The sequence below is a fragment of the Ananas comosus genome, linkage group 3 (assembly GCF_001540865.1).
Source record: "Ananas comosus cultivar F153 linkage group 3, ASM154086v1, whole genome shotgun sequence".
NCBI classification, from domain to species: domain Eukaryota; kingdom Viridiplantae; phylum Streptophyta; class Magnoliopsida; order Poales; family Bromeliaceae; genus Ananas; species Ananas comosus.
This window is the reverse complement of record NC_033623.1, coordinates 16,357,162-16,382,643: the sequence shown is the minus strand read 5'-3', so window position 1 is coordinate 16,382,643 and position 25,482 is coordinate 16,357,162. Positions and strand designations below refer to the sequence as shown.

The window sequence follows — 25,482 nt, the reverse complement described above, 5'->3', positions numbered from 1 at the left end:
TATATTTTAACTTTTTTTTTTTTTTTTTACCAGAAGTATAACAGATTATTTTTGTCGGTTAGTTTGGCTACTATCACCGTGTCAGTGACCAGACCAAACGTCGCGGGGCGTTTTGGTAATTTCATGCACTAGCAGGAGACCAACAGCATCTGGAGGGACGCTTCGGACTGTATGTAGAATATGCTCCAAAATATTCGCTCCACTCACGTGGCTTGCCTCCGCTCTAACGCCGTTAGGAGCGCCGTCAATAGAAGGGAATGAAAACGTTAACGGCGTAGTAAACGGGGCGGGTTGGTGGGCTGTGGGAGTGAGTGCGGGCGAGGCTATAAATAGCTGGTGCTACCAATGGAAAAGGGCCCGTCCATTCTCTATCCCTTTCCCTTCGTTTTTACCTTTCTTTTCGCTCTCTCTCTCTCTCTCCTATTTTCACTCCTCTCATTTGCTGATTTGCATGGCCGCTAATTCGAAGGGGCGAGCGATCGCGGGAAGCTTCGGGAAGCGATTCGTGAACCAGATCTGGGCCTCTCGAAATCCTTCTCCGATTGCGGTTTTCGCTGCGTCGGATTCAAGGTACATCTCCTAATTGCTCAGCATTTGTTATGATCTCGTGAGATCAACCGATTTTTTTAGCTGCTCTCCGTGTGTTAATTCTTAGATTTGCTCTACTGATCGTTGCTAATATATTAGTTGCTTTTAGTCGCATCGATCAATATATGCTAATTAAGCACTGGTATAACTAGTTGTGAGATTTTTTTTTTTTTTTTTAAGCATCTGATGTTGTGAAATTAGTTGGTGATTTTTGCTTCTTGATGTGTTAGTTGTTACGTTTGTTTTAGCGATCGGTGCTATTACCATGATTGCTTCCACAGTCTAAGTATCAACTATAAGCAGTGATATATATCAATTAGTTATATATTTCAATTAGTTTTCCTTTTTCTGAGGTTCTCTTGCTTTTGTGGATCTTAGAGTTGAAATTTCGATAGGATCTATTCTGTTTTACCAGAGATGTAATGCAACTCTGTAAGGACATCTTCGGTAGAGTTTTTTTGACTTCTCCCCCTCTTTTTTTTTTTTCCCTTAATTTTTCCTATTTTTCAGTGCCTGGCGATGATATTTTCCACACAAAGTTCTTTATTTATTTATTTATTTATCCGCACTAATTTTGCCATCTCTACTAATTCCCAGAGAAATTATCGCCCTTGTTTCGTCTCCGTACCGGTTTTCCCTTTCTCTGTACTCTTTCCCGTCTTTTCTCTTGTTTTCTTCTGCACTCGCTGTGCGTAAAAGCGTACATGCTAAGAGAGCGAAGTCACAAAACGACAAAAAAACACTGTCGGACTTCACTAGGAACACAACCATCGCTTTAACCACTCGGGTAATTTGATCGTACCGTCCATCAATTGACGATCCTGATTTCATTTGGAGGCTCATTGGACGGTGGATTTGTGTGCCCCTCGATTACTCCGCACGCGTTTTTGAGGTGGACCATGCCTGCCGTACGATTCTTTCCCCCCGTTTATTAGAGCCGCACCGATGACTAACGTGAGCCGTGAGATGGGTATTGCGGTCCTACGGATACACGCAGATGCAACGGCCCTGATCGTTTGGTAGTCAGTCACCAACCTTTCCATCGGAGGCCACGCGTACGAGTGAGATTTGCTCTTATCCATCTCGATTTCCAGTTCCTGTCACGTTCTTGGCGCCTGCCCCGATGGTATCGGACGAATATATATATATATATATATATATATATATATATATATGTATATATAGAGAGAGAGAAGGTCTTCTGAGTGCTATTAGGAGTACAGAGGTCTTTAGTGTTCCTAAGCTGTTTTCGATGATAAAGCTTCTGAATCGACGATTGATTCCGTTAGACTTGATCTTGCGTATTTGAAATATCTAAAAAATAAATTTTGTTATTTTTCGATAATATTTACCTAACGATTGAAAGGAATAAAAAACAACGGCTGAAAATAAAAATCTCACAAAAAGTGGTGCTATAGTATTAAAATTTTCGATCAGAAATATTAAATTTGCTGTAAATAGTATAAAGAATTTTCTATTAAAATTTTATCTGATTTTGAACCTTTACGATCGGTAGGTAATGATATCGATAAATCGTAAAATTTATTTTTTAGATAGTTCAAATATGGTAGATCAAGTCTAACGGAGCCGATCGTCGATTCGGAAGCTTCATCATCGAAAACGGCTGCTCCTAATAGCACACAAAACCTATATATATATATATATATATATATATATATATAGTTCGGCTACTATATTCTTATGAGTACGATTGTTTTTGTATTTATAAGTCGTTTTTTATGGTAGAACTTTCGAATCGACGATCCATACCGTTAAACGTTATTTAGAGCATTTAAAATTTTTAGAAATCAAATTTTATAATTTTTTGATATTATTTATCTTGCGATCAAAAGATTTCAAAATTGATAATTTTTAACGGCTGGTATGAGATATTTACTAGTTTAACTGTGTAAAAAAATCGAAATCTGTTGAATTTTTGATAAAAAATTTTATTCACTGTCTAGATAAAGATCAATAATTCCAATCTTAAATTGAAGGATTCGATCATTCATCTTTAGGATATCATTCGATTTTAACCGTTTATNTTTTGCATGGCCGCTAATTCGAAGGGGCGAGCGATCGCGGGAAGCTTCGGGAAGCGATTCGTGAACCAGATCTGGGCCTCTCGAAATCCTTCTCCGATTGCGGTTTTCGCTGCGTCGGATTCAAGGTACATCTCCTAATTGCTCAGCATTTGTTATGATCTCGTGAGATCAACCGATTTTTTTAGCTGCTCTCCGTGTGTTAATTCTTAAATTTGCTCTACTGATCGTTGCTAATATATTAGTTGCTTTTAGTCGCATCGATCAATATATGCTAATTAAGCACTGGTATAACTGGTTGTAGGTTTTTTTTATTTTTTTTTTAAGCATCTGATGTTGTGAAATTATTTGGTGATTTTTGCTTCTTGATGTGTTAGCTGTTATGTTTGTTTTAGCGATCGGTGCATATATGCTAATTAAGCACACAGTCTAAGTATCAACTATAAGCAGTGATATATATCAATTAGTTATATATTTCAATTAGTTTTCCTTTTTCTGAGGTTCTCTTGCTTTTGTGGATCTTAGAGTTGAAATTTCGAGGGGATCTATTCTGTTTTACCAGAGATGCAATGCAACTCTGTAAGGACATCTCCAGTAGAGTTCTTTTACTCCCCCTTCCCCCCCTCCCCCCACCCTCCCTGTCTTTTCCTTTATTTTTTTTTATTTTTCAGTGTGTGGCGATGATATTTTCCACACAAAGTCCTTTGTTTCTTTATCCGCACTAATTTTGCCATCTCTACTAATTCCCAGAGAAATTATCGCCCTTGTTTCGTCTCCGTACCGGTTTTCCCTTTCTCTGTACTCTTTCCCGTCTTTTCTCTTGTTTTCTTCTGCACTCGCTGTGCGTAAAAGCGTACATGCTAAGAGAGCGAAGTCACAAAACGACAAAAAAACACTGTCGGACTTCACTAGGAACACAACCATCGCTTTAACCACTCGGGTAATTTGATCGTACCGTCCATCAATTGACGATCCTGATTTCATTTGGAGGCTCATTGGACGGTGGATTTGTGTGCCCCTCGATTACTCCGCACGCGTTTTTGAGGTGGACCATGCCTGCCGTACGATTCTTTCCCCCCGTTTATTAGAGCCGCACCGATGACTAACGTGAGCCGTGAGATGGGTATTGCGGTCCTACGGATACACGCAGATGCAACGGCCCNTTGATATTATTTATCTTGCGATCAAAAGATTTCAAAATTGATAATTTTTAACGGCTGGTATGAGATATTTACTAGTTTAACTGTGTAAAAAAATCGAAATCTGTTGAATTTTTGATAAAAAATTTTATTCACTGTCTAGATAAAGATCAATAATTCCAATCTTAAATTGAAGGATTCGATCATTCATCTTTAGGATATCATTCGATTTTAACCGTTTATTTTATTCTCACTTAATGGATTTTATTATGATTTTAAAAAATTACGAAATTTAGTTTTTAGAAATTTCAAATACTATAGATCATATTTAACAGAGTGGATTGTCGATTTAGAAGCTTCATTATCAAAAACAGCTTATAAGTAGGACTATGTACTCATAAGAATATAGTAGACTCTCTCTCTCTCTCTCTCTCTCTCTATATATATATATATATATATATATATCCAAAATGCCCCTTCTGTCCCTATGACACTGTCCCTATAACACGAAACAGCTTCCTCTCTCTTACCCGAAGAAATGCCAAAGTCTATAATCTAATAAAAGGTTGTTGCCTTGCAGCATACAACCTTTTAAGTAAAGGATTGGTAATATACCTTTTTTTAATATTATTATGTTAGTAGTAAAGAAAGGTTGATAAAAACTAGTGAAAAAAAATTATGATTTTTAGGAATTAAGAGTTGTAGAATTATAATTAAATTAAAAAGTTATTATAGAACTACCATTGCTCTTTTGTCCGTCGTCCAAATTACTTTTAAGATGAGAAATACTTTTAAGATGAGAAATGCTAGTATGGGTACAAACCTTTTAGAGGGCTGAAAGATTGCAACTCTTAGTCCAAATATTGTAGTTATTTATTTAGACTTTAATTTGTTTAAAATCTTAGTATTATCTGCAGGAGAGGAGTGCACGCTTCATCGTACGACAAGAACGCGGAGGATCTGGTGCACCCGGTGGTGTTGCCGGACCATGTGATCGAAGCTGCTGTGTCGGACAAGTACTGGGGCCCGCACCCTACGACTGGCGTTTTTGGGCCCGCCGCCGCCGCCACCGCCACCGCCACCGCCGGACCAAAGGACGGGCTGGGCAACACAGCTGCTGTGGCGGCGGGGAATGGTGGCGGGTCGACGGTGCTGGACCAGAAGGTGTGGTTCCGCCCCCTTGAGGACGTCGACAAGCCTCCCCACCACCCGGACCTCAACTAAACCCGTGGGGCACTAGGATTCGTGCAGGCCCCACTGCCTGCACCAGTTCTTACTTAATTAGGAGTGGCAATAGTAAAGAATAAGCAGCACTAGTTGCACTAGTAGAGTGCACGCATAATATATGGGATGCACAGTATCGTTCCGTGCGTGTACGTGTATGTTGGTGATGTACTACTACTACTGTGGCGATCTCCGTGTACTGGATACTTGGTGTGGTTATATACTACTGCTATTACGGCTTGGATTGGTGTCCTTTCTCTCTCTTGCGCGCGCAATATCTTTATCTTTTATGAGTGCCGTGTGCATAGTTTAGACGCTATTAAACTATCATGACTAATTTAATTGATCGTGTGCAAGCAAGGTGGTCGATGTCTCCTGAAATTACTTGGGATATTGGTAGGCTGCCACTTTACCTTCTTGTTTGTGTATGCCTTGTCCTTGGAGCTATCGTGGCCAGCCAGTTGATTAGGTGCGCATGAGGGTTTATAAAATAGATAAATAATGTATCTCTTCGTGGACCTTTTGATGTAAGATTATAGTAAAGACGTGTAGTGCCGAAACGTGGGAACTGGATCATTTGAACAGATGTGAAGATTCTTATCGGGAACCTGAATAATTTGCACCCAATGTGAAGTATTTTTATCGGGCTTTATCGATCTGTCGTGTGCAGCCCCATCATACTTGGTGAAGTGTTACAGAGTGAATTCCTGAAATCATGGAGAGGTCACCACTAATGCTTCTGATGGCACCACAATCACCACACTGGTTGCATGGACAAGAGATTAAAAAGCTAATTAGTCAGTTTAAAAGTTTCATAACAGTTTATTATCAGCTCCACTCCACTCACCACTTGGCTTCCTCTCCTTTTCGGCCCATTCAGTCTGATCTTTTTGTCAATAAAAAATGAAAAGTACCGTATGGGCCTGTAAATTTCTAGCAAGTTAGATGTGTACTTTATCAAGCTGATCAGAGTCCACCGGGAAGCTAAAAAGAGCTATATAATTTCTTATGCGGATGCCATCCAACTCTCGATTCATATTTAAAAAGTAGATTCTTTAGAACATCGATACCCACTAAACGTCTTGCTTGTATTTATCCACTTATTTATTCGCTTGCACTAATAAATAGCCATTTATTTCTCAAAAAAAGAAAAAGAAGATGGTCTGCTACCTCTCTCAAAAAAATGAAACGAAAACATAAAAAAAGAGGCTTTTTTATCAAATTAATAAGCTTCCTCCAGAAGCCTGACTGCCTCATTCATTCTTTTGGAATGGGCCAGCAGGATAGCTTATTAATGGGAGCGCCAGTAATTCAGCTACACTGCAATCTATTTACGGGAACAACCAATCTAATTACTCAATGAAATGGTGAACGTAGCAACTTTAGGATTCACACAGTTTAAATGACTATACCCCAACTGCCATCAAGGATATAGCTTGTTGACTAGAGGTAATTAGAAACGTTTCCATAAGTTGTCCCTGGCTGCTGCTTTGACTCGCTGTTAGGTCGAACTGATTACATAAATTCCAACTGAAGCTCCCAGCTGCCTAACTAAGTACTTAAAACTCAAATCCAACTTAACTACTCAAATCGGAAAACTTTGACATCAGGAATAGATGGATGACTTGACGCGAGAACCCTAAAAATGTATCTCACAGTTTGAACTTTGAACAGACAAAAGTCCTACCGAAAGGGGAATAAAATTTCTATCTGATGATTGCAGAATAAAAGGAAGATAGACACAAGTAGAAAGAGAGAAAAACCAACTCTTCTTGTGCTGCTTGATAGCTCGAAAATATAATGACAAATACATACACGCATTCACTGTCTCTCTCTCTCTCTCTCTAATACATACACGCATTCACTCCCTCTCTCTCTCTCTCTCTAATACATACACGCATTCACTCCCTCTCTCTCTCTCTCTCTCTCTCAACATCTTGAAAGCCTAGGTAAGCCTGCAAATTAAACTAAACGACTTCCCCTTCATATAAAAAATCTCATACTCATTCGATATAGAAGCGTAGAAGGTTCTTGATTGAGCGACCATCAAGCTTATAGTTCATTTAAATTCATAACTACAGTACGAGCCCGTGATCCGAACAAAAACAAGCTAGACAACAAGAACTTATTTGAATGGCAAAATAAGTTATCTTATAATAATTTATTTCGTATAAAAATTTTCTTATATAAATATAAGGCAAAGGTCTAGTTTTTATTTCTTAAAAATTCTTGGCATCCATAATTTGGTAGTATAATATATTTCATTTATAAGATAATTTATCTTATTTCAAAAAATGATTTGAAGGTCGAATATACTATATTCCATTCTACACATTAACACTCCTGGCTTTCAGTGATAATAGAAAATTCTCATACGAAATAAAATACCACTGAATATCTTACTCTAAACTACGCCTAATACGAGAATTCAACAAGATATCACAATGGAAAAAGGGCCGCGTACTCTAACAAGGAATGTACTCACTACTCAATATAGAGTACAATAGCAATGATAAATCATACTCCCCTAAATGGATCTGAACTTGCAAAAAGATCACTCATTCGAAAGAATAGATACCGGAAATTAGAAAAAGATGTGCCATTAGCATTTTGTTGATACAAAATAATAGCAAATTATTTGCAGAATAGCCCTAATAGACAATGTAATGACCGGTAACTCCCCTAAATGTTGTGATTATAACGAAGGGCACGATCAATCTACAATGCTCATGCACATTTTTCTGTTTAGCCTCTAAAACTACAAGTAAAATAGATTTGCACATCCTGCAACTACATAAACAAAAAGGAAGGGAATGAAATGCCAAAAGTATTTTGTGTCCCACCGCCTATCTTTGGACAATCTACAAAATACTTAACTTTTCTAGGGATTTTTTTTTTTTTTGAAAGATAGGTAGCACGCTACCCGCTTCGTTTATTTCATTTAGAAATAAACTTAGCTAGAAATGTGAATCAATTAGGATTCGAATTTGGGTCTCGGGTACTAACCATCAAGCCCTTTTCCAGAGATATTACACAAATTTTAGCTCCTCTGTCCTTACCAACCAATTGAAAAGGAAACTTCACCTTGAAATTTATGTTTGCTGCACGAAATGCAACAATGAAATGAGATTTGATATTTCAACTACAAATAAAGTGGCAACAGCTAGCCCTCAGAAATATAGAACAACTATTTCACACCAAAATTATCATGCCGAAGGCATCATGATTCAGCAGCTACTAACGATTTTAACTTATCTCGAAACTTGGGAACATCGTCAGCTTTAACAACCAGAACTAGACCCATCTGCCTATAGTTCTTCAACTGCAGAAAACAGAAATATGAGTACCGGTATTGATGCAAATTGAAATCAAAGATAAGATCACTATTCAAACATACAAATAAATGAACTGGAAATATATCAAATACAGCATATTTAACTGCAGTGCTATCTTGAACTTGTTGAGAATAAAAAATTAATCACAAGTGCAAGATAAAAAAATGGCAGCAAGAATAAAGCATCCTCAATGCAGATCAATAAAGTTAAGTAGCAGGCGCAGCAATCTATTCGAATACCATAATAAAAACAGACTGCTACAATCTCCACAGCACTTTTTATTCAGAATGGAAATTCTGTGAGTAACAACTTCTCTTAATATATGTAAAGAAGTTTCAATACGAATGACAAATAACAAGTCAACCTTAGAATATAAATCTAGCATTTTGATGACAAATAATAACTTGCATATCTTGCCAAAAAGTTCCTTTATAAAGATTGGTAAGCAGATTAGCTCAATCTGGCATAAAGTGCATCTAGCATAGAAATAAATATTAAAAGCATAGGACAATAGTTCTATAGCCCAAAACTACATTCTACAGGACGTGAATATGATCCTTTTTCAGCATAAATTCCACAATTTATCATTTAGGCAACTACAAGCTTGTTTAAGCAACTACAAACTTCTTGTTTGCCTTTTTCAATGTTAGCTCACTTCTTACTTTAAAGAAGGATGTCTCTTCCCTACAAGCTAAAACACAATGACCAAGCTATCACCTTTTCACCTGTTGGACATGCATCACAAATTACATGAGTGACAGATGGGAATCATGATAGGCACAACACAGCATGCATCATGAAGCACACCTGCGTGAATCACGGCGAAGCATCGAACGGGTGAAAAAGTGATAGAAGTACCAATGCTATCAAGGGCTAAGCTAAGGTGCTCTTAGAAGCGCAAAGGCCTTCTGTGTTTCCACCTCACATTTTTTTCCATTCACATTCCAGAATGAAGATCAACTTACACACAGTATGCTTAGACAAGTGTGAAAACCATCCATAATGGACCAAAAAATTAAAATTTTAAATGTTCAATATTATCAATCCGGTTAATAAAGAAAAAAGAACATAAAAATAGGCTGGATAATAAAGACAAAGAGCAAGTATAGCATAACTTTAAACAACTACATGCAACTTACATCGTCTGGAACCAACTGCTCAGCATGCACAGGAAAAGTAAAAGACCAAGTGCTGAGCTGAAATGAGAAGGGTAATATAAGTAGCTTAAAAATAATCAAATAGCAGATAGCATATATTCAAGATAGTATATATCCAGTATATATATACAAGATAGTATATATCCAAGATAGTATATATTCAATACCTCATGAAATATTTCATCTTCTGCCTTTATATAAATAACAGGTTCATCTTGATTGACGCTACGCTTTCCCTTTGGTTTGTTCGGATCTCTCTACAGAAAAGAACAACAATAAGCTGATCACGACACAACAAGCATTCGCATAAGCAGATACTAACATCGGTGTTAAACAGAGAGATCATATATCGCAATGACTAGTAAATAAACCATATTCGATGAACTAGTCACTAGCCTCTTGTCTACATACTAGGGTGGAATTTAAGGCATACAATTGCAAAGTGAATTGATAATATTGAGTTCCAGCAACAAATTAAATTAGACAATTTGGAAAGGAAAAGTACCTCATATATCCTGCTAATCAACAAATAGCTTTTGAACCGGAAGGAGTCTCGAAGTTCTTGTGTGGGCTTTGATAGGTATAGACGAATCCAGTTACAACCAATTTCAGCATGAAATTTATATGAAAAGGGGGAAAACCTAATACCTCATCTTCTGTTGCCCATGAGACCTCATCAAAAAGTGCATCATACAATGGGGGCACAAGTTGGTAAGGGCAGTTTACAAACCGCTGCGAGACCAACAAGCCCACTTGACTCGCTTGCTCTTCCAATAGCAATTTTAGCTTCTTCTTCGTATTCTCATCCCTACATACTCCGAGAAGGAACTTTTTGAGCTCCTTAATGCATTTATGCTCCTATAAATAAGTTGTTTTAAAGAAAGATCATGAGAAACTGTTGACACACTAGAATCAAAATTACACCGAAATGATCAAATTTTCAATTTTCTTACAGCATATCTTTTTAAATTGAGTGCAGTAACAACGCCATACAAATCCTCGTCATCGTCACCGCCGCTGCTACCGTTATCCCCGTCCCCTTCATTGTCATCATCATAGCCGTCCAATCTCACAACGGTCCCCACCGTGGTCTGATTCAGGACGAGGTCCACGAACCCGCTAAGGTCCCACGGCTCATTGTCGAGGTAGCTTTGGAGGAGGAGCTTCGCCCCATGGAAATCCCCCGGCTTGGGATCAAAGAATCCGAAATCGGCTTGCACCGTCTCAAGCTGAATCCAATAAGAATCAGAAACTCAACATCAAATCGGAATCAAGAAGCGTATAAATACCATAAAACAAAGCACGATTCGCACTTCCTGCTCCTCCTCTTCTTCGTCGTCTTCGTCGTCGCTGGAGGATTCGATTCGTTTGGTGGGTTTTAGGGGTTTAGGGTTGCCGATTCCTTCTTCTTTTGGCTCTAGAACGGAGATCGGAGAGGTGAGTGACGGGATCGAGGAAGAAGAAGCGAGATCGAGAAGGAGATTAGGGTTTACCTCGCCGATGGGGGGTGGACGAAGAGGAGGACGGCGGCGTCCGCGGAGGGGGCTTCGAGGCGGAGGCGGAGGCGGAGGCGACGCGGGAGAGGAGGACGCAGCGAGCGAAGGGGGAGAAGCCGAGGAGGGGCCGCGGCCGCGACACGCGGCGGCGCTTCGGCGGCGGCGACCGCCGTTGGGTCATCGGCGGCTCGAGGAAGCGGCGAGGGTTTGCGGGGCAACGACGTCGAGGGTTCTGGGGTTTAAACCAGGGCCCTTTTATAGCAGTACGTCCTGTTGTGCCCCAAAATCGGCCCAGTTAGCCTAGCCCATTAAATAAGCGAAGTTTCGGACCGGTTCGTGAAACCAGACCGGGCCCGCAAATTTAATAGCCCAAAATAGTCATATTGGGCCTGGACTTTTCTATTAGTTTACCGGGCCGGATCTAATCCACTCCGGTTAATTTGAGCTGGGCTTAGGACTAGCAATGAATCAATTGTTGCCTGAATCAATCAAAATTTTGAGCCGGAAACTGGGCCCAGGCCCGAATTTTTGTGAATTTTGTAATTATTTAATTAATTAGTACTCAAGGAGATTATGGCTTAGTTTGGTATTGAGATTTATCTAACGCTATTAGATAAAATGGAGTTGAGGAAAAAGTATATAGAGGTATGCTTCTGTGTTCTCCGATGGACCATAGAAAATATATTGTAACCGACTTATCGCGATATGCGGAACGCAATATTACGTACGGTAACAAATATGCTATTTTTTCAACGTACTTTCTCACCGCACGTAACGCAATCTCCCTGCAATAAACTTGATAATTGTATTTTTTGGTTACTTGATCAACAGATAAATAGTAATATAAAATTATAAAACTTGCTTCATATTAAATTTGACTATTCTAAATTTATGTATAATGCTGATAATTATCGATTCAGAAACTCTAAATTAAAAATAAAAATAATAATAATAATTTTTTTTTCTAAAAAAATTTTAAGCTTTATTAAGAGTCTGTATGGTTAAAAAAAAAAAATTGAGATGAAAGCATGCATAAGTATGCAATTTTATTTTTTGATCAAACCGTTAGATGGTATCTTAACCAACTCACTGCAAATCTATGTAACATATTATTTGTTACTAGAACAAATGAAATAATTTTGTACCCTACTTTATGTATCTAGCACATAATTCCACAATTCCAAATATTAGCTCAATGTTATTGTAGAAGTATTGTTGCAGATTTTTAAACTGTTGGTATAATATATGATTATTTCGTTGGCATTATGGAGTAAAAAATTTTGCATGCTCTTCAAAAATGTTAGGTATACAAACTAATAAATCAAAGAAAAATATTGTGACTTGTGAGGGGGACCAAAGGATTTTTTAAATAAAAAAATAAAATAAAAAATAAAATAGTGTCCCTTCCTTCTTTTCTTTTTTTTTTTCTCTCTTCCGCTTTGTGCCGCGAGACCATGAATGCTTCTTTTTTAGCTAAATTTATTTTTTAAATAAATAAAGTAACAGCATACTATTTTAAAATATATATATATATATATATATATATATATATATATATATTAAAATAATAATAGTGTAGCCGTGGCACTGTGGCAGCCATCGCGCTTTATATAAGTCCTCCGGAGCTCGCTTCTTAGGTCCATCCACACCTCTCTCTCTCTCTCTCTCTCTCTTTCTGGCTCTTTCTCGGTGGGAGCTGAGCTGAGCCTGAGAGAAACAAACCCCAAAATTCCGAAGCCACCGCCGCCTCTTCCGCAAACCCCCGGTATGATCCCCTCAATCGCCTCCCCTCACTCCTCTCTCGCCCTCTTCCTCCCACTCCGCGCCTCTTCTCGAGGCCTGCTCCCGATTTCGCTCGCACTCGAGCTGATCCCCTAACCCTTGTTTCCTTCCCCGCTAGGGTTTCGTTTTTCGTGGAACTTGGATTCGCACCGAGTAACGAAACCCTAATCTTCATCTTCATGCGGTAAAAGAGGGATTTTTATGGATAAAAAAGGGAGAAAAGTGTCAATTTTGACCTTGGAATGATCTAGGGTTTCGAACCCCGACCCCTATTTGAACCCTATTTGAGGGGTTTCTCGCATGGTGAGATGGAAACTAAAACTAGTTTTTTTTTAAAAAAAAAAATCTTTTCTTTTGTTTCCTTGCAAATGAGTGAGCTTTAATAAAGCTTCTAAGAGGGCCAGAGGGGATAAGTGGGCTATTCTCTCTTTCCAGGAATGGAAGAAGAGGGAAATGATAGCAGAATCAGGAGAATGGATGTGAATCTCTACCTGGGTCTCCCTCATTCTCCTCGCCCTCGTCGACCGGATCTTGGCTCTGACCTCTCTCTCAACTCTTTACCCATGCCAGCTGTCGACGACCGCCAACCGCTTGTTGAAATGCCTGTTATGTCAGAACTGTCGGATCCCCACCCACCGTACTCCCCTTCCCATTCAGCTTACTCTCCTACACTACCTGCCATGAATGTGAACCCCACCCCTAGTCCGGAGTACACCCCATACTTTCCATCCTATGAACCCTACAATAATTCTTCATACGCTCCAATCCAACTACCGATTGTTAACGAGATAGACGAGTCTAATGCCGACGAGCCCATAGCCATCGACGGCAGCTCTCACATGCCTTACTCACCGCCTTATGTTCCTCCGACATCGACGTACTCGCCACATTATGCGCCCCCACCAACGACCCCTGATGAAGTAGCTTTCAGCTTTTACCCAGCTCCACATATTCACGCTGGGGAGTTTTTGGGGGAGAATAGTGGGTCCTCTTCTCGGAACGAGCTCCACCGTTCACCTGAATTACGTTTCAGAAGATTGATTGAGTCGAGCCATCGATCTCGGTCTAGGCGATTTAGGTCTTCGGTATCATTCGCTGGCGAAAGGTCCAGCTTTGGCTCACCTTCAACTCCTACTGAACAGTTAATAATGAATGTATCGAGCCCGCAAGGATCGGTAGAATGTACTAGGAAGGACAAAGTATCTGTTGAATCCATAGCAGTGGAGGCTTCAGAAGAGGAAGCGGAAGAGAAGAACAGAAGTGCTGCTAATTTTGAGTGTAATATCTGCTTGGATATGGCTACTGAACCTGTTGTTACTTCGTGCGGCCATCTATTTTGCTGGCCCTGTTTGTATCAATGGCTTCACGTTCATTCTGACCATAATGAATGCCCAGTTTGCAAAGGAGAAGTTACTGAATCTAAAATCACTCCTATTTATGGTAGAGGAAGTTCAGAGAATAGTGCTGAGAAGAAATTTAAAGGGGAAGGGGAATCAGGTCTGAAAATACCGCCAAGGCCACGTGGAAATAGGGTGGAGAGCTTGAGGCAACAGTTTAGGCCTATTTCAAGGAGATTGGGAGAAGGGATTGCATCTTCATGGAGACGGCTTTTAGACCATCAGATGCGTTATGGGAGTGGTAGGCTCGAAGGGCAAGCGGACCCTGCCCTGCAGGAAATACTTGATGGCGCCCATCGCCGAGCTATAACTAGGCTAAGAGCAAGGACATTGCTAAGGGAAGAGGTGAATCGTAACAGTGGGTCTATCAGTGGGTCTGTCAATGGTGACATTGGACTGCCCCCTGGTAACAGTGCATTAAACCCTGTTGGGAGTACATCGAGCTCACTTTTCCGAGATGGAATTGATCTGTGGCAACGCTTTTCACTCTATGGTATTGCTAATACAGAAAGATTAGCTGCGATAACTGCTGATCTTGGTAGGGTGGTGGGGCAATTCGCAAGTATTAGTAACCGTTATGGAGCGTCCACCTCATCTGCTAATCCGCCAAATTCTGAGCCTCCTGCTGCTGCGCATGATGTGGGTGCAGCATTGGGGGCGGATCAGGTCTCTGCTTCGAGCACCATGGCTACAATACAAGGAGAGGTTACTATTTCTGATAATCCATCTGAACCTAACAGTGCTGGGTCTTCTAGGGCCCACAGAAGGAGGGGAAGAAGCGGCACTTCCGGTTCTCTCGATGTTGATGGAGGGGCTCTTCATGCATGTAAGAGACGAAGGCTGAACTGAAGTTCATCTTTTAGTAAGCTTAGTTAAATAATTTCATGTCTTATTTTTGCTTTTGTTATGCGCAAGTGTTGGGTCATATATATTAGACTGTATGTTTGGTTTTGTTTTATCATTTTATCTTGTTGCATAGTGATGGGTCAGTCTATCCTTTCCCTTTTTTTTACTTTTTCGATTTGACATATTGGTGGTGGGAGCGTATATATAGGAGAAACCTTCAACAGCCATGATAGAAGATTATATTTGCTGATGATAAGTTTCTATAACTTAAATGCTCATTTGGTGTAACAAAATGTACTTTCATGTCTGCTTTACAGTAGTCTATCTTTATTGAAACTCTTGGTGATTCCACATTACTGATTTTTTTTTTTTTCTTTGGAGATGCGTTTGTGACGAGTATCTTTACACTATAAGATGAACTCTGTCTGCTATTTGTCTCAATTTGACAACTGAGTTCTGCTGATTTGTCTTAAGATAAATAGTTAAGTTAGTGAGTTGGTCCACGTGCATTTACTATGAGCATGAAATCGTGAAATGAGATGTTTTCCTTGCATCATAGAAAAATCTAAAATTTTGTTGCAAGATCTGAGAGAGAGAGAGAGAGAGAGAGAGAGAGAGTTGTGGGAGTTAGAGTAATAATTGCCTAGGAGAGAGAGAAAGGGGGGAGAGAGAGATCTTATAAGATATGATAGAAAGGGAGGGGAAGGGAGAGAGAATGAGAGGAGGGAGAATAGAGAGAGATATGGAATGATAGAAAAATCTAAGAGAGAGAGAGAGAGAGAGAGAGAAGAGAGAGAGAGAGGAGAGGAGAGAGAGAGAGAGATCTTATAAGATATGATAAAGAGAGAGAGGGGAAGGGAGAGAGAGAGATCTTATGAGATATGATAAAGAGAGAGAGAGAGGGGAGATATCTTATAAGATATGAGAGAGAGAGAGAGGAGGGAAGAGAAGACGACTATATATTGCACATAGATAGATTACCTTGATTCTATTCACGTTCATATATCTGGTATTATTTCTGAATTATTTAAATTAACATTTTGGAAGTTTTAATATATGGTCTATTTCTTTGTAAAATCTTGTCAGAATTGATGCTTCAAGATCTTTCGTTACTGTGCCTTTCTATATGGCAATGACCGGTTGAAATGCAACAGTAAACCTCGAAATGTGTATGTCAGTATTTGTGATGAAGATTGATGGTATGGTTTTAGTTAAGAGTTCTCCAAACTTGAATGTTTATAGTTTTGTGTTAGGTCGAAGCGGAAACAACAAACTGCTGCATTTGGTGCAAATCAAATTTCATTTTATCTTGAATTTTGAATGAGAATAAGAACAGATTAAACAACATATTGAACTTGTTGATAGTAATTTTTTATCCTTCTTTTTAATAGAAACCCATAAATGGCAGTTAATGTTTGACTGCAAGTGGAGATGTTCTTTCCTTGAGTTGTTGCTGATTTTGTTAATTGAAGAATTGACAGAACACTTGTAGAAAGCATTTTTATGCCCTTCTCTATCTTTTCTGGTGAAGAGATTTCCCTACAAATTTTGTGCACCATTTTATGTATCTTTCCCCCATAAATACTGTTCGAGGCCATCAGTAATTACATATGTCTATAACCCAACATTCTCCATAATCTTAGTGAGTTTTGGGCCGAATATTATAGTGGTTTAAAGGCTTGCATTATGTGGAGGCTGCTGTTGTATTTGTTCATGGAAATAGAAAAATGACAGGAGTGTATGAAATGGTAAAAGTGGAAGATCTGATTGTATTTGCTTGTTATAATTAGATGTGTCATATAAAAATATGGGATTTTTTATGTTGTAGAAAAGTAATCCACAATGGGGTATCAATTAGTGATCTCATTATTTTTTTCCTTTTTGGCCTTTTCTGATACTTCTTGGCACTTTGGTTACATATGCTTCTAGGAAGTTTCATCTTTTCACAATGACAAATGAATAATGATGATCTTGCTTCACACTATCCAAAGCAGGTACAATCTTAATATGTAGAATGAGGATATTATATGATCCAAGCCGGCATAAACTGATAAACATAATAGCTGGTTCTTGCTGATTCTCTTGGTTCTTATCTCTGCAATGTTTTAGCCGATAGAGACTAGGGTAAAATGCTCATGCAGTCCCAAACTTTTGACGAATTGTGATCTGGTCCTTTCCTTCCGCTTAAACAGGTTAGTGCTTGAACTTTTGTACTCGTCTATTCCCTCAATCTCTTGCATTGTTGACGCAGGAAATCGAATTTAGGAACAATCCGTTTGAGTTGGAAAGAAAAAAAAAATGGGGAGGGATCAAATGATAACTCGTCGATGAAAAATCCGTATGTTTCCTTTTCCTTTTTTTTGTTTTCATTTTACCAATCACTGGAGAGTTAATTAGGTATTCTTGCTTGCTTACCAAGATAAGATTCACTATAAAGGAATATTATGGTATAAAATTTGCTCGCAAATAAACTTACTATAGCAATGCAAATTTACTTTTTCTAAAAAATAAAGCCAATGGGGAGCACCTAAAATTCCTTCAATTGCCACAATTTTGGAGTATAGTAATCCTTTAATTAATTTCCACAAGCAAGGCTACCTAATTAAAGTGGTGATTTTACCGGACAAACTATGATGGGTAGGTTCGGAACTTTCAAAATTTGAATATAATATCTGAACAAATCGATAGTTCTATTTATTGGGCTTATTATACGTTTCAAAATTTTCTCAACTGAATGAGAATAATCATAATCATCTCAACCCATCTCTCTACGCAAAATAATTTTTTTTAAAAAATAAATAAATAAATAAATAAAATTCCTCCTTTATGCAAGATTTTTTTTTAAAAAAAAAAAAACATGCTTCATTCGTTCCTTCCACTTGTATAATCCAAATCTACAGTATTGTTAAATTAATTAGGGTGCAAAACTTAGAATAAAGAGTCTAGTTTGGCATGATGTTGGCCGATTAATTAAAATGCAACCCCAAACAGTATATAATATAATCCAAATTAAAACTTTCCCACTCTTGTGATCATAAAGTCATTACCTCATATGCAGCATCGAAGGTGGCCTCGTAAGTTACAACTCTGGTAACCGTAAACAAACCAACATCGCACGAGGACTCCAACAGCCTATAATCCCTCCCTCTCTCTCTCTTTCTCTCTCATCCTAATCAAACTCAAAAATCCACAGAAAAAAAAAAAAAATAATCAACAACAACAAACGCAAACTCAGAAACTCAAATCTCTCTCTCTCTCTCTAGAGCTCGCGCTCTTCATAATAATCATAATCATAGTTGCTACATTCATGGCCTCTTCCAAGGACTGGTTTCACCTCCCTCCCTTCATCGCCACCTCCTTCTCCCTCTTCTTCCTCCTCCTCCTCTTCTTCCTCATCGTCAATGGCCGTAGACCCCAGTTGACCTCTCTCCTCTTCAACCCCACCCCTTCCAAGAACCACACCTCCTCTGCTTCTAATACTTACCAAGCATCTGGTTCTGGTTCTGGTTCTGGTTCTGGTTCAAGCAAGAAGAGAGGCGTTGAAGGGTGCAATCTCTTTGATGGGAGATGGGTCTACGACGAGTCCAGCCCCAGTTACCCCGCCGGATCGTGCCCGTTCGTCGACAGCGGATTCAACTGCTTCCGCAACGGACGGCGCGATCTCAACTACACCAAGCTGCGGTGGCAGCCCACGCATTGCACCGCGCCGAGGTTCCTTCAATCTCCTGACATACCATCATCACCTTGTCTATTCTCTTTTGCTCAAAAATGTGCCTTTTTTTTATGTTCTTGAACTTGGTTTTTCGCTCTCTGATCATTTTACACCAAAAAGGCAGTTCATTTCTTCTTTTTGTCCAGTTCTTATTTACTCTGCATTTGCCCTGCTGTGATTTGAATTATGGTTTCTGAATTAGTCGCTCGATTTGATCAGGCTAGAAGGGAAGAAAATGCTGGAAATGTTGAGGGGGAAAAGGATGGTATTCGTCGGGGATTCGCTGAACCGCAACATGTGGGAATCACTGCTCTGCATGTTGAGGCACTCCTTGCAGGACAAAGATCGCGTGTTCGAGGCCTCCGGGAAGCAGGACTTCAAAGCCAGGAGTTCCTATTCTTTTCGATTCATCGTAAGGTTTCGTAGATTACTGCAGCTGTTAAAATGATTGCTCAAATTGGTTTTTGGCATAGTAATTTTTTCTTTCTTTTTTTTTGGGGGGGTTTTCTTTTGAAGGATAGGATTATAACTGTTCGGTCGAGTTCTCCTGGTCGCCGTTCCTTGTGCAACCATGGGATTCTAAAGGAAAAGTGAAGGAGACTCTCCGACTCGATATGATCGATCGCGCATCGACAAGGTATAAAGATGCTGATGTGATAATATTCAACTCGGGGCACTGGTGGACACATGAGAAGACCTCTAAAGGGTAATACATGAACTCTTCATTTATCTGCAATATCTTTTCTTTTCTTCAAAAAAAAAAATCAAAAGATATAATGATAGATGGTCTTGATGGGGCAAAGCACTCAAAAAATAGTCTTTCTTTGCTATTCTGAGTAATTCATGTTATATTTGTTTTCTTTTTCTTTTGTTGTTTTCAGAAAAGTCATGTTATATTTGTTATACCTTAATAAGTGATCTATAAAATGAAAAGCAGGACAAGGAAACTCAAGCATTTTAAGCTAATTTTTTTTGGCAGCATGCTTGGAATGGTTAGAAGATCAAATTGGTGTCTAAAATAGTTACATACAATTTATTCCATTAAGAGCAACTTAGGTTGATTTGATCCAGTAGCAGAATAATTAGGGATAATACTAAGAAAGTGGATTTTATTTTATTCCTCGGCAGAATCAACTACTATCAGGAAGGTGATTATGTGCACCCTCGACTGAGTTCAGGGGATGCCTATCGCAAGGCTATGACCACATGGGCCAAATGGGTCGACGAGCACATCGACCCGCTCCGCACGCGGGTCTTCTTCCGCGGATACGCCTGGAGTCACTTCAGGTAACCAACTGGCTTTTTATCTATCTAATCTAAGTAACAGAAGGGTGAAGAATGTTGCAGTGTAGATGGATGAATTTCTTTTTGGCCCTTAGACCCGAGTTCATCCCGATGAAATGCTTAAAGTTTGTAAGTGCGATTTAGTCATCTCCTACTATTACTTTAGCTGCCATTTCTTTTCTGCAGTGGCGGGCAGTGGAATTCTGGAGGAAACTGTGATGGGGAGACGGTCCCGATCACCGACGACAAGCACCTAGCCAAGAGGTACCTAGTCTTAATATCCATTCTTGAGTCTGTGCTCGCGGAGATGAGGACACCCGTCCTCTACCTCAACGTGACAAGGATGACGGACTACAGGAAAGATGGGCACCCGTCAGTGTATCGGGTGCCTGCAGGACGGAGGAGCCCGGAAACCATCCAGGACTGCAGCCACTGGTGCCTACCTGGAGTCCCCGACGCATGGAATGAGCTCCTCTATGCAATGCTATTGCAAGGATTGAGATAGACGAGGCTAACATGCGCGCCCAAATGATCGCAGAAACGAGAGCTAGGTGTTAGAGAAAAGTGTACATATGCTGATTCTTTGGCGAAAGCATAGACAAGATTTTTCTACTAGATTTTGGGAGGATAAACCACTTGCTGATGCAGCTGTATTTTTAGAGTTTCCTTATATTAAGGGACGAAGAAGGTTAGATCAACAAGGCAGGCTTGATCAACAAAGTTAAAATGGTAAAAATAATAACAAAAGATTTCGACGATCATGACAGAAAAGAAATTTGTAATGTTTGCCCGAAAAGTGGAGGTGAAAAATAGCAGTTGTAGGATGTATATAAGCAAACCAGTTTCTTAAGAAAATAACTAGTGTAACAAATCTACTCAAGGCTTTTTAGCTCAGTGGTACTAAAATAACATACCAATTCAGTTGATTGAAATGAGCAGAAGATAAGTATTTATGCAAATTTTGCTCCGGAATTTCAGTTTCTTTATGAATTTTAGCAAAATGCAGTGTTCTGAGACCTTGAAAAATGTTAATTACTTAAAGCAGTAAACATGGGAGGCCAAGCTGCAATTTCATCTTACAGAACAATGGATGACAGAGAAAGAAAAAAAATTTAATAGCTATAGTATCGTATTAAACTTGCAAACTCCCACAATATTTGCCATCTAATCTGTTACTACACTGAAATTATATGCCCCCTTCTCTTCTGCACATTAGCAGTACAAATTGCAGCTGCAATAATCATTTGTAATGCCTCTTTAATCTATTCCTAGAATGTATTATTTGATTTGATTTTGATCATGTCCCCGCTAATGAATTTAGGAAATAAGATTATTTTCCACATCCCTGGATTAATGGAACCAACAAAGTACTGCAAGGGTTTTCTATATCCGCTTCTGCATGTGGACAAAGTAAAGCATAGAAGGGTTTTCTATATCCGCTTCTGCATGTGGAAAACGTAAAGCATAAAAGAACTAGGCAGGAAACATAGTTCATTCCCTTAAATCACAGGAACATTCCTATGTTTCAGCTATCCAATATTATAACAATGGAGCAGTCGAAAATATGTTGATACACCAATAAGCTTCAAAATTGTGTGAAGAATTTACGTCAACAAATATATTTTTATTATTACATCTCCAGATATAGATTCAAACCTTGAAGCATTCCGTGGAGATGAATGCAACTAAATGAATATGTAGAAACAAACAGACGAGTTTCATTCAAATTGAAAAAAAAAAATGTTGACAATACTGAAAATCTCATTTTTAGTTCGATCGCAACCAATTACAGACGAACGATCTGACTAAACAGAAACTATAACAAAAATAGTTCCATTATTACTTCTCCAGACAATAATACCGGAATTCCAGAAACAAGACCATAAAGGGGGTTGGAGAAACCATGGTTTCACAACCCAAATTCATATATTCAAAACCAAACATGCAAAACTCACCAAAAAAGAGTAGGATCCAACTCTTATTTGATCTCACACGCATTCATTGTACTAGTAGCATGTTTTATCTCACCATCATCATCAATTATGATAGGAGGTTCTCATTCAATTCTGCGAGAGCTAACCTCTTCCCTTCCATCACCTATCAAGCATAGGAGTTCAAACACCCACATTAGAACAATAATATTAGCTAACCTACTCATATTTTAAAATTTAAAAGAGAGAGGAAGGTGCATTAGTAACTTATTGACTATATACCTTAGTGTTGTTGTTCACATTTATGAGCTTCTCCTTGTACATAGTTCGCAGCTTTCCCAGGCTTAAAGAGTGCAGGTCTACAGCCTTTGGCAGCAGGTTAAATTGGCCCTCTACTTCTCCGCTCTCGGCTGCCGCCATGGCCAACGAGTCGGCGACTTTATTCTCAGCTGCATTGGTTTTCTCCTCATAAATTGCAAGTGACACCCTCACCTTCCCTGCGCTCTTTTCTTCCACTACTTCCTCCACCGGCAACGTGATTCCAACGGTGGTTTCAACACTACTACAATCACTGGAATCCAGCGGATGAGCCTCTGGAGCTTCGAAAACAAGGCCAGAATCAGATGTGTTCTCGACCAGATCTCCAGTATCTATGGAAATATTCGTGAGGGATGCGGTGACGGAGTTGATGATTTCTCCCGTCGGATCTCCGACCAGAGGTGAGGATTTAACTGAAGAGTTGATGAGCTCCTCCGACATGCCCTCCTCCTTGGCTGGAGATCTGGTGGGATCTGCAGCAGAACTGGTATCATCCATTGCGACGCTCAACTCTGCTGCCGTCTTTGGCAGGACCTCTCCAGAGATAGACGAGATCTCCAAAAGCCCTTCTGTGTCCTCCAGAACCTTCTTCTCGGCAGGGCTTTCGTTTGCAGGTAATAGATTGATCTCAGGGTTAGAATCATTGATCGTCTCCGATTCAGCTGAATCTTGGAGAGGGAGGTTAAGAACTTCGCCATCTCTGCTTTCTTCTTCTTCTTCTTCTCCATCCGGATTATTTCCTCCCAGCTGTTTAGAAGAATCCAACAGAATCAGATCGTCGTTCAGAGCTCCGCTGAGAGCTTCGCCACTTCTGCCTTCTTCTTTGCCGTCCGGAGCATCTCCTCCATTCCTCTCCTCCATCGGATGAGAATCCACTGGTATTAGATCTGTGATAGAACTTTCCTGACTCTTTTCGACAATCTCATCACAGAGACTCAGAGGATCCACCTCAGATACGAGCCCTCTGATCGGCGAATCTTCCAAACCAGAAAAGGGATCCCGCTTTTGTTCACCCACTTCCTCGTTGCATTCGTTTTCAACTCCTTCACATCCGTCCATCTTTTCTACCAAATCCCCCTTCGAGTCCGAGACTTCCATGTTCTTCAGTGAATCAGATTTCTCATCAGAAGCCTGAGGAGAACCATTCTTCGGACCATCAATTCCTGCGATGTCGCCCACCGTTGATCAGCAATCAGAACAAAACCAAGAAAAAAAAAAAAAAAGAGAGCCAAACGAGAAGATCATCAGGGCAATTAGGATCACTCACCTTCCGTAACCCGATCATTATCTTCTTCTTCTTCCTGATCCAACTCCGCCATCTTGGCTGCGGCCATGGCTCTCGTCACCCTTCTTCCTGCAGTAGATGCCGCAGCACTCTCCATCGCCTTCCTCGCAGTCTGCCTCGTTCTCCGTGCAGTAGTCCGGGATGCCGCCGCCGCCGCCGCCGCTTCCTCTTCCTTCTCATCTTCTTCCGCTGCGGCGGCCTTTCGAGCAGCCGTCCTCCGCCCGCCGCGAGTGGCCGGAGTCGGGAGGGGGACTTCGACAGCAGCTTCGTGGACGCCCTCTTCTTCTTCTTTCTTGCTCGTCCTTCTCCTCGTAGTTCTTGCACCGGGCGCCGCCGCCGCCGCCGGAGTCTCACCTACTATCTCCTCAGCTCCGCTCTCGCCTTTCTTAGCGGCTCTTCTCCCGGCCGTCCCTTGCGGCTTACGGCTGCTACGAAGAGCCGCAGCCGGCGTTTTGGGCATCTCCTTCTTCCCTTCTTGCTTCCCCTCGTCTTCCACCCCATCGCCGTCGACCAGCTGCAGGATCTCCAAGGCTTTCGCAGTCACTCGGCGAGACCGTGGCAGGGGACTCCCCTGCGTCCCCTTCGGCTCCTCCGCAGCCGGTGCTCTGCGGGCTGAGGCCCTTCGCGAGGCGGTGCGCGGCAGCTCCGGCGAACCGGCCTCCGCTTTCTTGGGCGACTCCAACTTCGATGCGTCGTTTAGTATCTCGTCTATCCCTTCAACCTGATTTAGGGTCGGAATCGACAAGAAACCCTAATTAGGATCAGAAGAAATCGAAATGGTAATAGAAGAAGAGGAGAGCGATTCCTTACGGTTTGGAGAGCTTCGAGGGCGTCGGCCATGGCGACGTTGGTCATGTTGGCGGGGATCTTGTTCTTCTTGCAGAGGAACTGGAGATCTCTACGAGGGAGGGTGTGGAAATCCATCGTCTCTCTTCGATGCGATTGGATTGGATTGGATTCTGGGGGGAGAGCTTCTCTTCGAAGAGGTGATGAGGGAGGAGACGGGGAATGTGGGTTTTCGACTGGGGATTGGGAGAGTGGCGAGGGATATATATAGAGAGAGATTGATGGGGCTAATTCGAAATATGTGACCGTTGGAGATCAAGCTCCCATTGAAAATTTCGAAAAATATGACCGTTGTCCTGAGCTCGGCGTATCGCCCAAGCCACCCACGTCCGCGCAAATTGCCCTAACCTGAGGAAGCGATTGTGAGCCGCACGATTAGGAATGGAGGGTAAGTGATGTATCGGGCTCCATTTTATCGCCCTTTTGATGGCTCATCATTACGCACATGCCCTTCGCGGTGCGTAATTCGCCTCTGAGGCGTTCTCGATTTCTTTTTAATTTAAAGGACGAATAAAGTAACGGTTCTAAGTAGTCTTAGGTTAAATTTTTACAGCAATATTTTTGAAAATGACTAGTCATCTGAGCTTGTTTTCTTGTTGAGATCCTCCTTATTACAGTGATCTAACCTTCAAAATTCTACACCTGAAGGGGATAGTTTTTTCTTCTTTGAACATCTACTGATTGCTATTTTGCAACCAACTTAAATAAGCAATCTGGAATTTATTTTAGCCGGTATGAGAAATGGGGAATTGAATCATCCTGAGAGGAGATCATGTTAGAATGTGGTTTTGTAGATATCGCCGCGCAGGTTTAGTCATGTTTAAGCTTGTCCCTAGTGTTTTTCTTTCCTATTTCATCCATAATTTTATGTTAGTACCAACCAGCGACTCTTCTTTACTTAGTTAAATTGCATTTTACTCACTATGGTAATGACATACGAAATAATTAAAACATAAAATACCAAAGGAAATAAATAAAATAAAAAAACCAAATTCCAGGGACCAATTTAATCTTAAATTCAAAGTAGTATAATTATACAGGGAGATAGCAAGTTGAAGGAAATGATAATCCATTTCATCCAGAGAATTCTGGAAGCCAAC

At 40.3% G+C, this 25,482-nt stretch overlaps 5 protein-coding genes across 11 annotated transcripts; 3 read left to right on the top strand and 2 right to left on the bottom strand.

Annotated features, from left to right (window-relative positions):
- Nucleotides 338–5,247, top strand: LOC109707758. 2 transcript variants are annotated; one of them, XM_020229288.1, is made up of 3 exons: nt 338–514; nt 2,703–2,758; nt 4,675–5,247. In XM_020229288.1, the coding sequence occupies exons 1-3, from the start codon at nt 452–454 to the stop codon at nt 4,991–4,993; spliced, it is 438 nt and encodes a 145-aa protein (XP_020084877.1). In that variant the 5' UTR covers nt 338–451; the 3' UTR covers nt 4,994–5,247. The 2 variants fall into 2 exon arrangements, with proteins under 2 accessions (XP_020084877.1, XP_020084878.1); XM_020229289.1 differs by lacking the exon at nt 2,703–2,758 and having other exon boundaries at nt 338–570; nt 4,687–5,247.
- Nucleotides 7,578–11,216, bottom strand: LOC109707033 (protein BCCIP homolog). Its single transcript, XM_020228080.1, has 8 exons — nt 10,979–11,216; nt 10,799–10,902; nt 10,439–10,714; nt 10,134–10,343; nt 9,991–10,056; nt 9,653–9,742; nt 9,468–9,524; nt 7,578–8,315 (listed from the first exon to the last, which is right to left on the bottom strand). Exons 1-8 carry the CDS (start codon nt 11,160–11,162, stop codon nt 8,214–8,216), a joined length of 1,089 nt encoding a protein of 362 aa, XP_020083669.1. The 5' UTR covers nt 11,163–11,216; the 3' UTR covers nt 7,578–8,213.
- On the top strand, nt 12,596–15,362 carry LOC109707639. Of its 3 annotated transcripts, none has more exons than XM_020229068.1 (2): nt 12,596–12,746; nt 13,199–15,362. In XM_020229068.1, exon 2 carries the CDS (start codon nt 13,201–13,203, stop codon nt 15,007–15,009), a length of 1,809 nt encoding a protein of 602 aa, XP_020084657.1. In that variant the 5' UTR covers nt 12,596–12,746; nt 13,199–13,200; the 3' UTR covers nt 15,010–15,362. The 3 variants fall into 3 exon arrangements, with proteins under 3 accessions (XP_020084657.1, XP_020084655.1, XP_020084656.1); XM_020229066.1 differs by having other exon boundaries at nt 12,615–12,746; nt 12,882–15,362; XM_020229067.1 differs by having other exon boundaries at nt 12,615–13,066.
- Nucleotides 16,972–20,634, top strand: LOC109706999 (protein trichome birefringence-like). Of its 4 annotated transcripts, XM_020228026.1 has the most exons (7): nt 16,972–17,198; nt 17,272–17,344; nt 18,065–18,717; nt 18,938–19,130; nt 19,240–19,424; nt 19,847–20,005; nt 20,189–20,634. In XM_020228026.1, the coding sequence occupies exons 3-7, from the start codon at nt 18,314–18,316 to the stop codon at nt 20,505–20,507; spliced, it is 1,260 nt and encodes a 419-aa protein (XP_020083615.1). In that variant the 5' UTR covers nt 16,972–17,198; nt 17,272–17,344; nt 18,065–18,313; the 3' UTR covers nt 20,508–20,634. The 4 variants fall into 4 exon arrangements, with proteins under 4 accessions (XP_020083615.1, XP_020083617.1, XP_020083614.1 ...); XM_020228028.1 differs by lacking the exon at nt 17,272–17,344; XM_020228025.1 differs by having other exon boundaries at nt 16,972–17,344.
- LOC109706997 (uncharacterized abhydrolase domain-containing protein DDB_G0269086-like) lies at nt 21,701–24,738 on the bottom strand. The gene is made up of 4 exons (XM_020228024.1): nt 24,347–24,738; nt 23,519–24,257; nt 22,216–23,414; nt 21,701–22,099 (listed from the first exon to the last, which is right to left on the bottom strand). The coding sequence occupies exons 1-4, from the start codon at nt 24,458–24,460 to the stop codon at nt 22,043–22,045; spliced, it is 2,109 nt and encodes a 702-aa protein (XP_020083613.1). The 5' UTR covers nt 24,461–24,738; the 3' UTR covers nt 21,701–22,042.

Excerpts from the sequence above, each read along its gene's own strand:
- LOC109707639 (XM_020229068.1), top strand. The coding sequence starts at position 13,201 with ATGGAAGAAGAGGGAAATGATAGCAGAATCAGGAGAATGGATGTGAAT.
- LOC109707033 (XM_020228080.1), bottom strand. The coding sequence starts at position 11,162 with ATGACCCAACGGCGGTCGCCGCCGCCGAAGCGCCGCCGCGTGTCGCGG. Across the intron at positions 10,903-10,978 it reads GTCCACCCCCCATCGGCGAG|AGCCAAAAGAAGAAGGAATC; the intron begins GTAAACCCTAAT and ends TCTCCGTTCTAG. Across the intron at positions 10,715-10,798 it reads AAGAAGAGGAGGAGCAGGAA|CTTGAGACGGTGCAAGCCGA; the intron begins GTGCGAATCGTG and ends TATTGGATTCAG.
- LOC109706999 (XM_020228028.1), top strand. The coding sequence starts at position 18,314 with ATGGCCTCTTCCAAGGACTGGTTTCACCTCCCTCCCTTCATCGCCACC. Across the intron at positions 19,425-19,846 it reads CATGAGAAGACCTCTAAAGG|AATCAACTACTATCAGGAAG; the intron begins GTAATACATGAA and ends ATTCCTCGGCAG. Across the intron at positions 20,006-20,188 it reads TACGCCTGGAGTCACTTCAG|TGGCGGGCAGTGGAATTCTG; the intron begins GTAACCAACTGG and ends TCTTTTCTGCAG.
- LOC109706997 (XM_020228024.1), bottom strand. The coding sequence starts at position 24,460 with ATGGATTTCCACACCCTCCCTCGTAGAGATCTCCAGTTCCTCTGCAAG. Across the intron at positions 24,258-24,346 it reads CCCTCGAAGCTCTCCAAACC|GTTGAAGGGATAGACGAGAT; the intron begins GTAAGGAATCGC and ends ACCCTAAATCAG. Across the intron at positions 22,100-22,215 it reads ATGTGAACAACAACACTAAG|GTGATGGAAGGGAAGAGGTT; the intron begins GTATATAGTCAA and ends TATGCTTGATAG.
- LOC109707758 (XM_020229288.1), top strand. The coding sequence starts at position 452 with ATGGCCGCTAATTCGAAGGGGCGAGCGATCGCGGGAAGCTTCGGGAAG. Across the intron at positions 515-2,702 it reads GGAAGCGATTCGTGAACCAG|ATCTGGGCCTCTCGAAATCC; the intron begins ATCTGGGCCTCT and ends TTCGTGAACCAG. Across the intron at positions 2,759-4,674 it reads TTCGCTGCGTCGGATTCAAG|TATTATCTGCAGGAGAGGAG; the intron begins GTACATCTCCTA and ends TTAAAATCTTAG.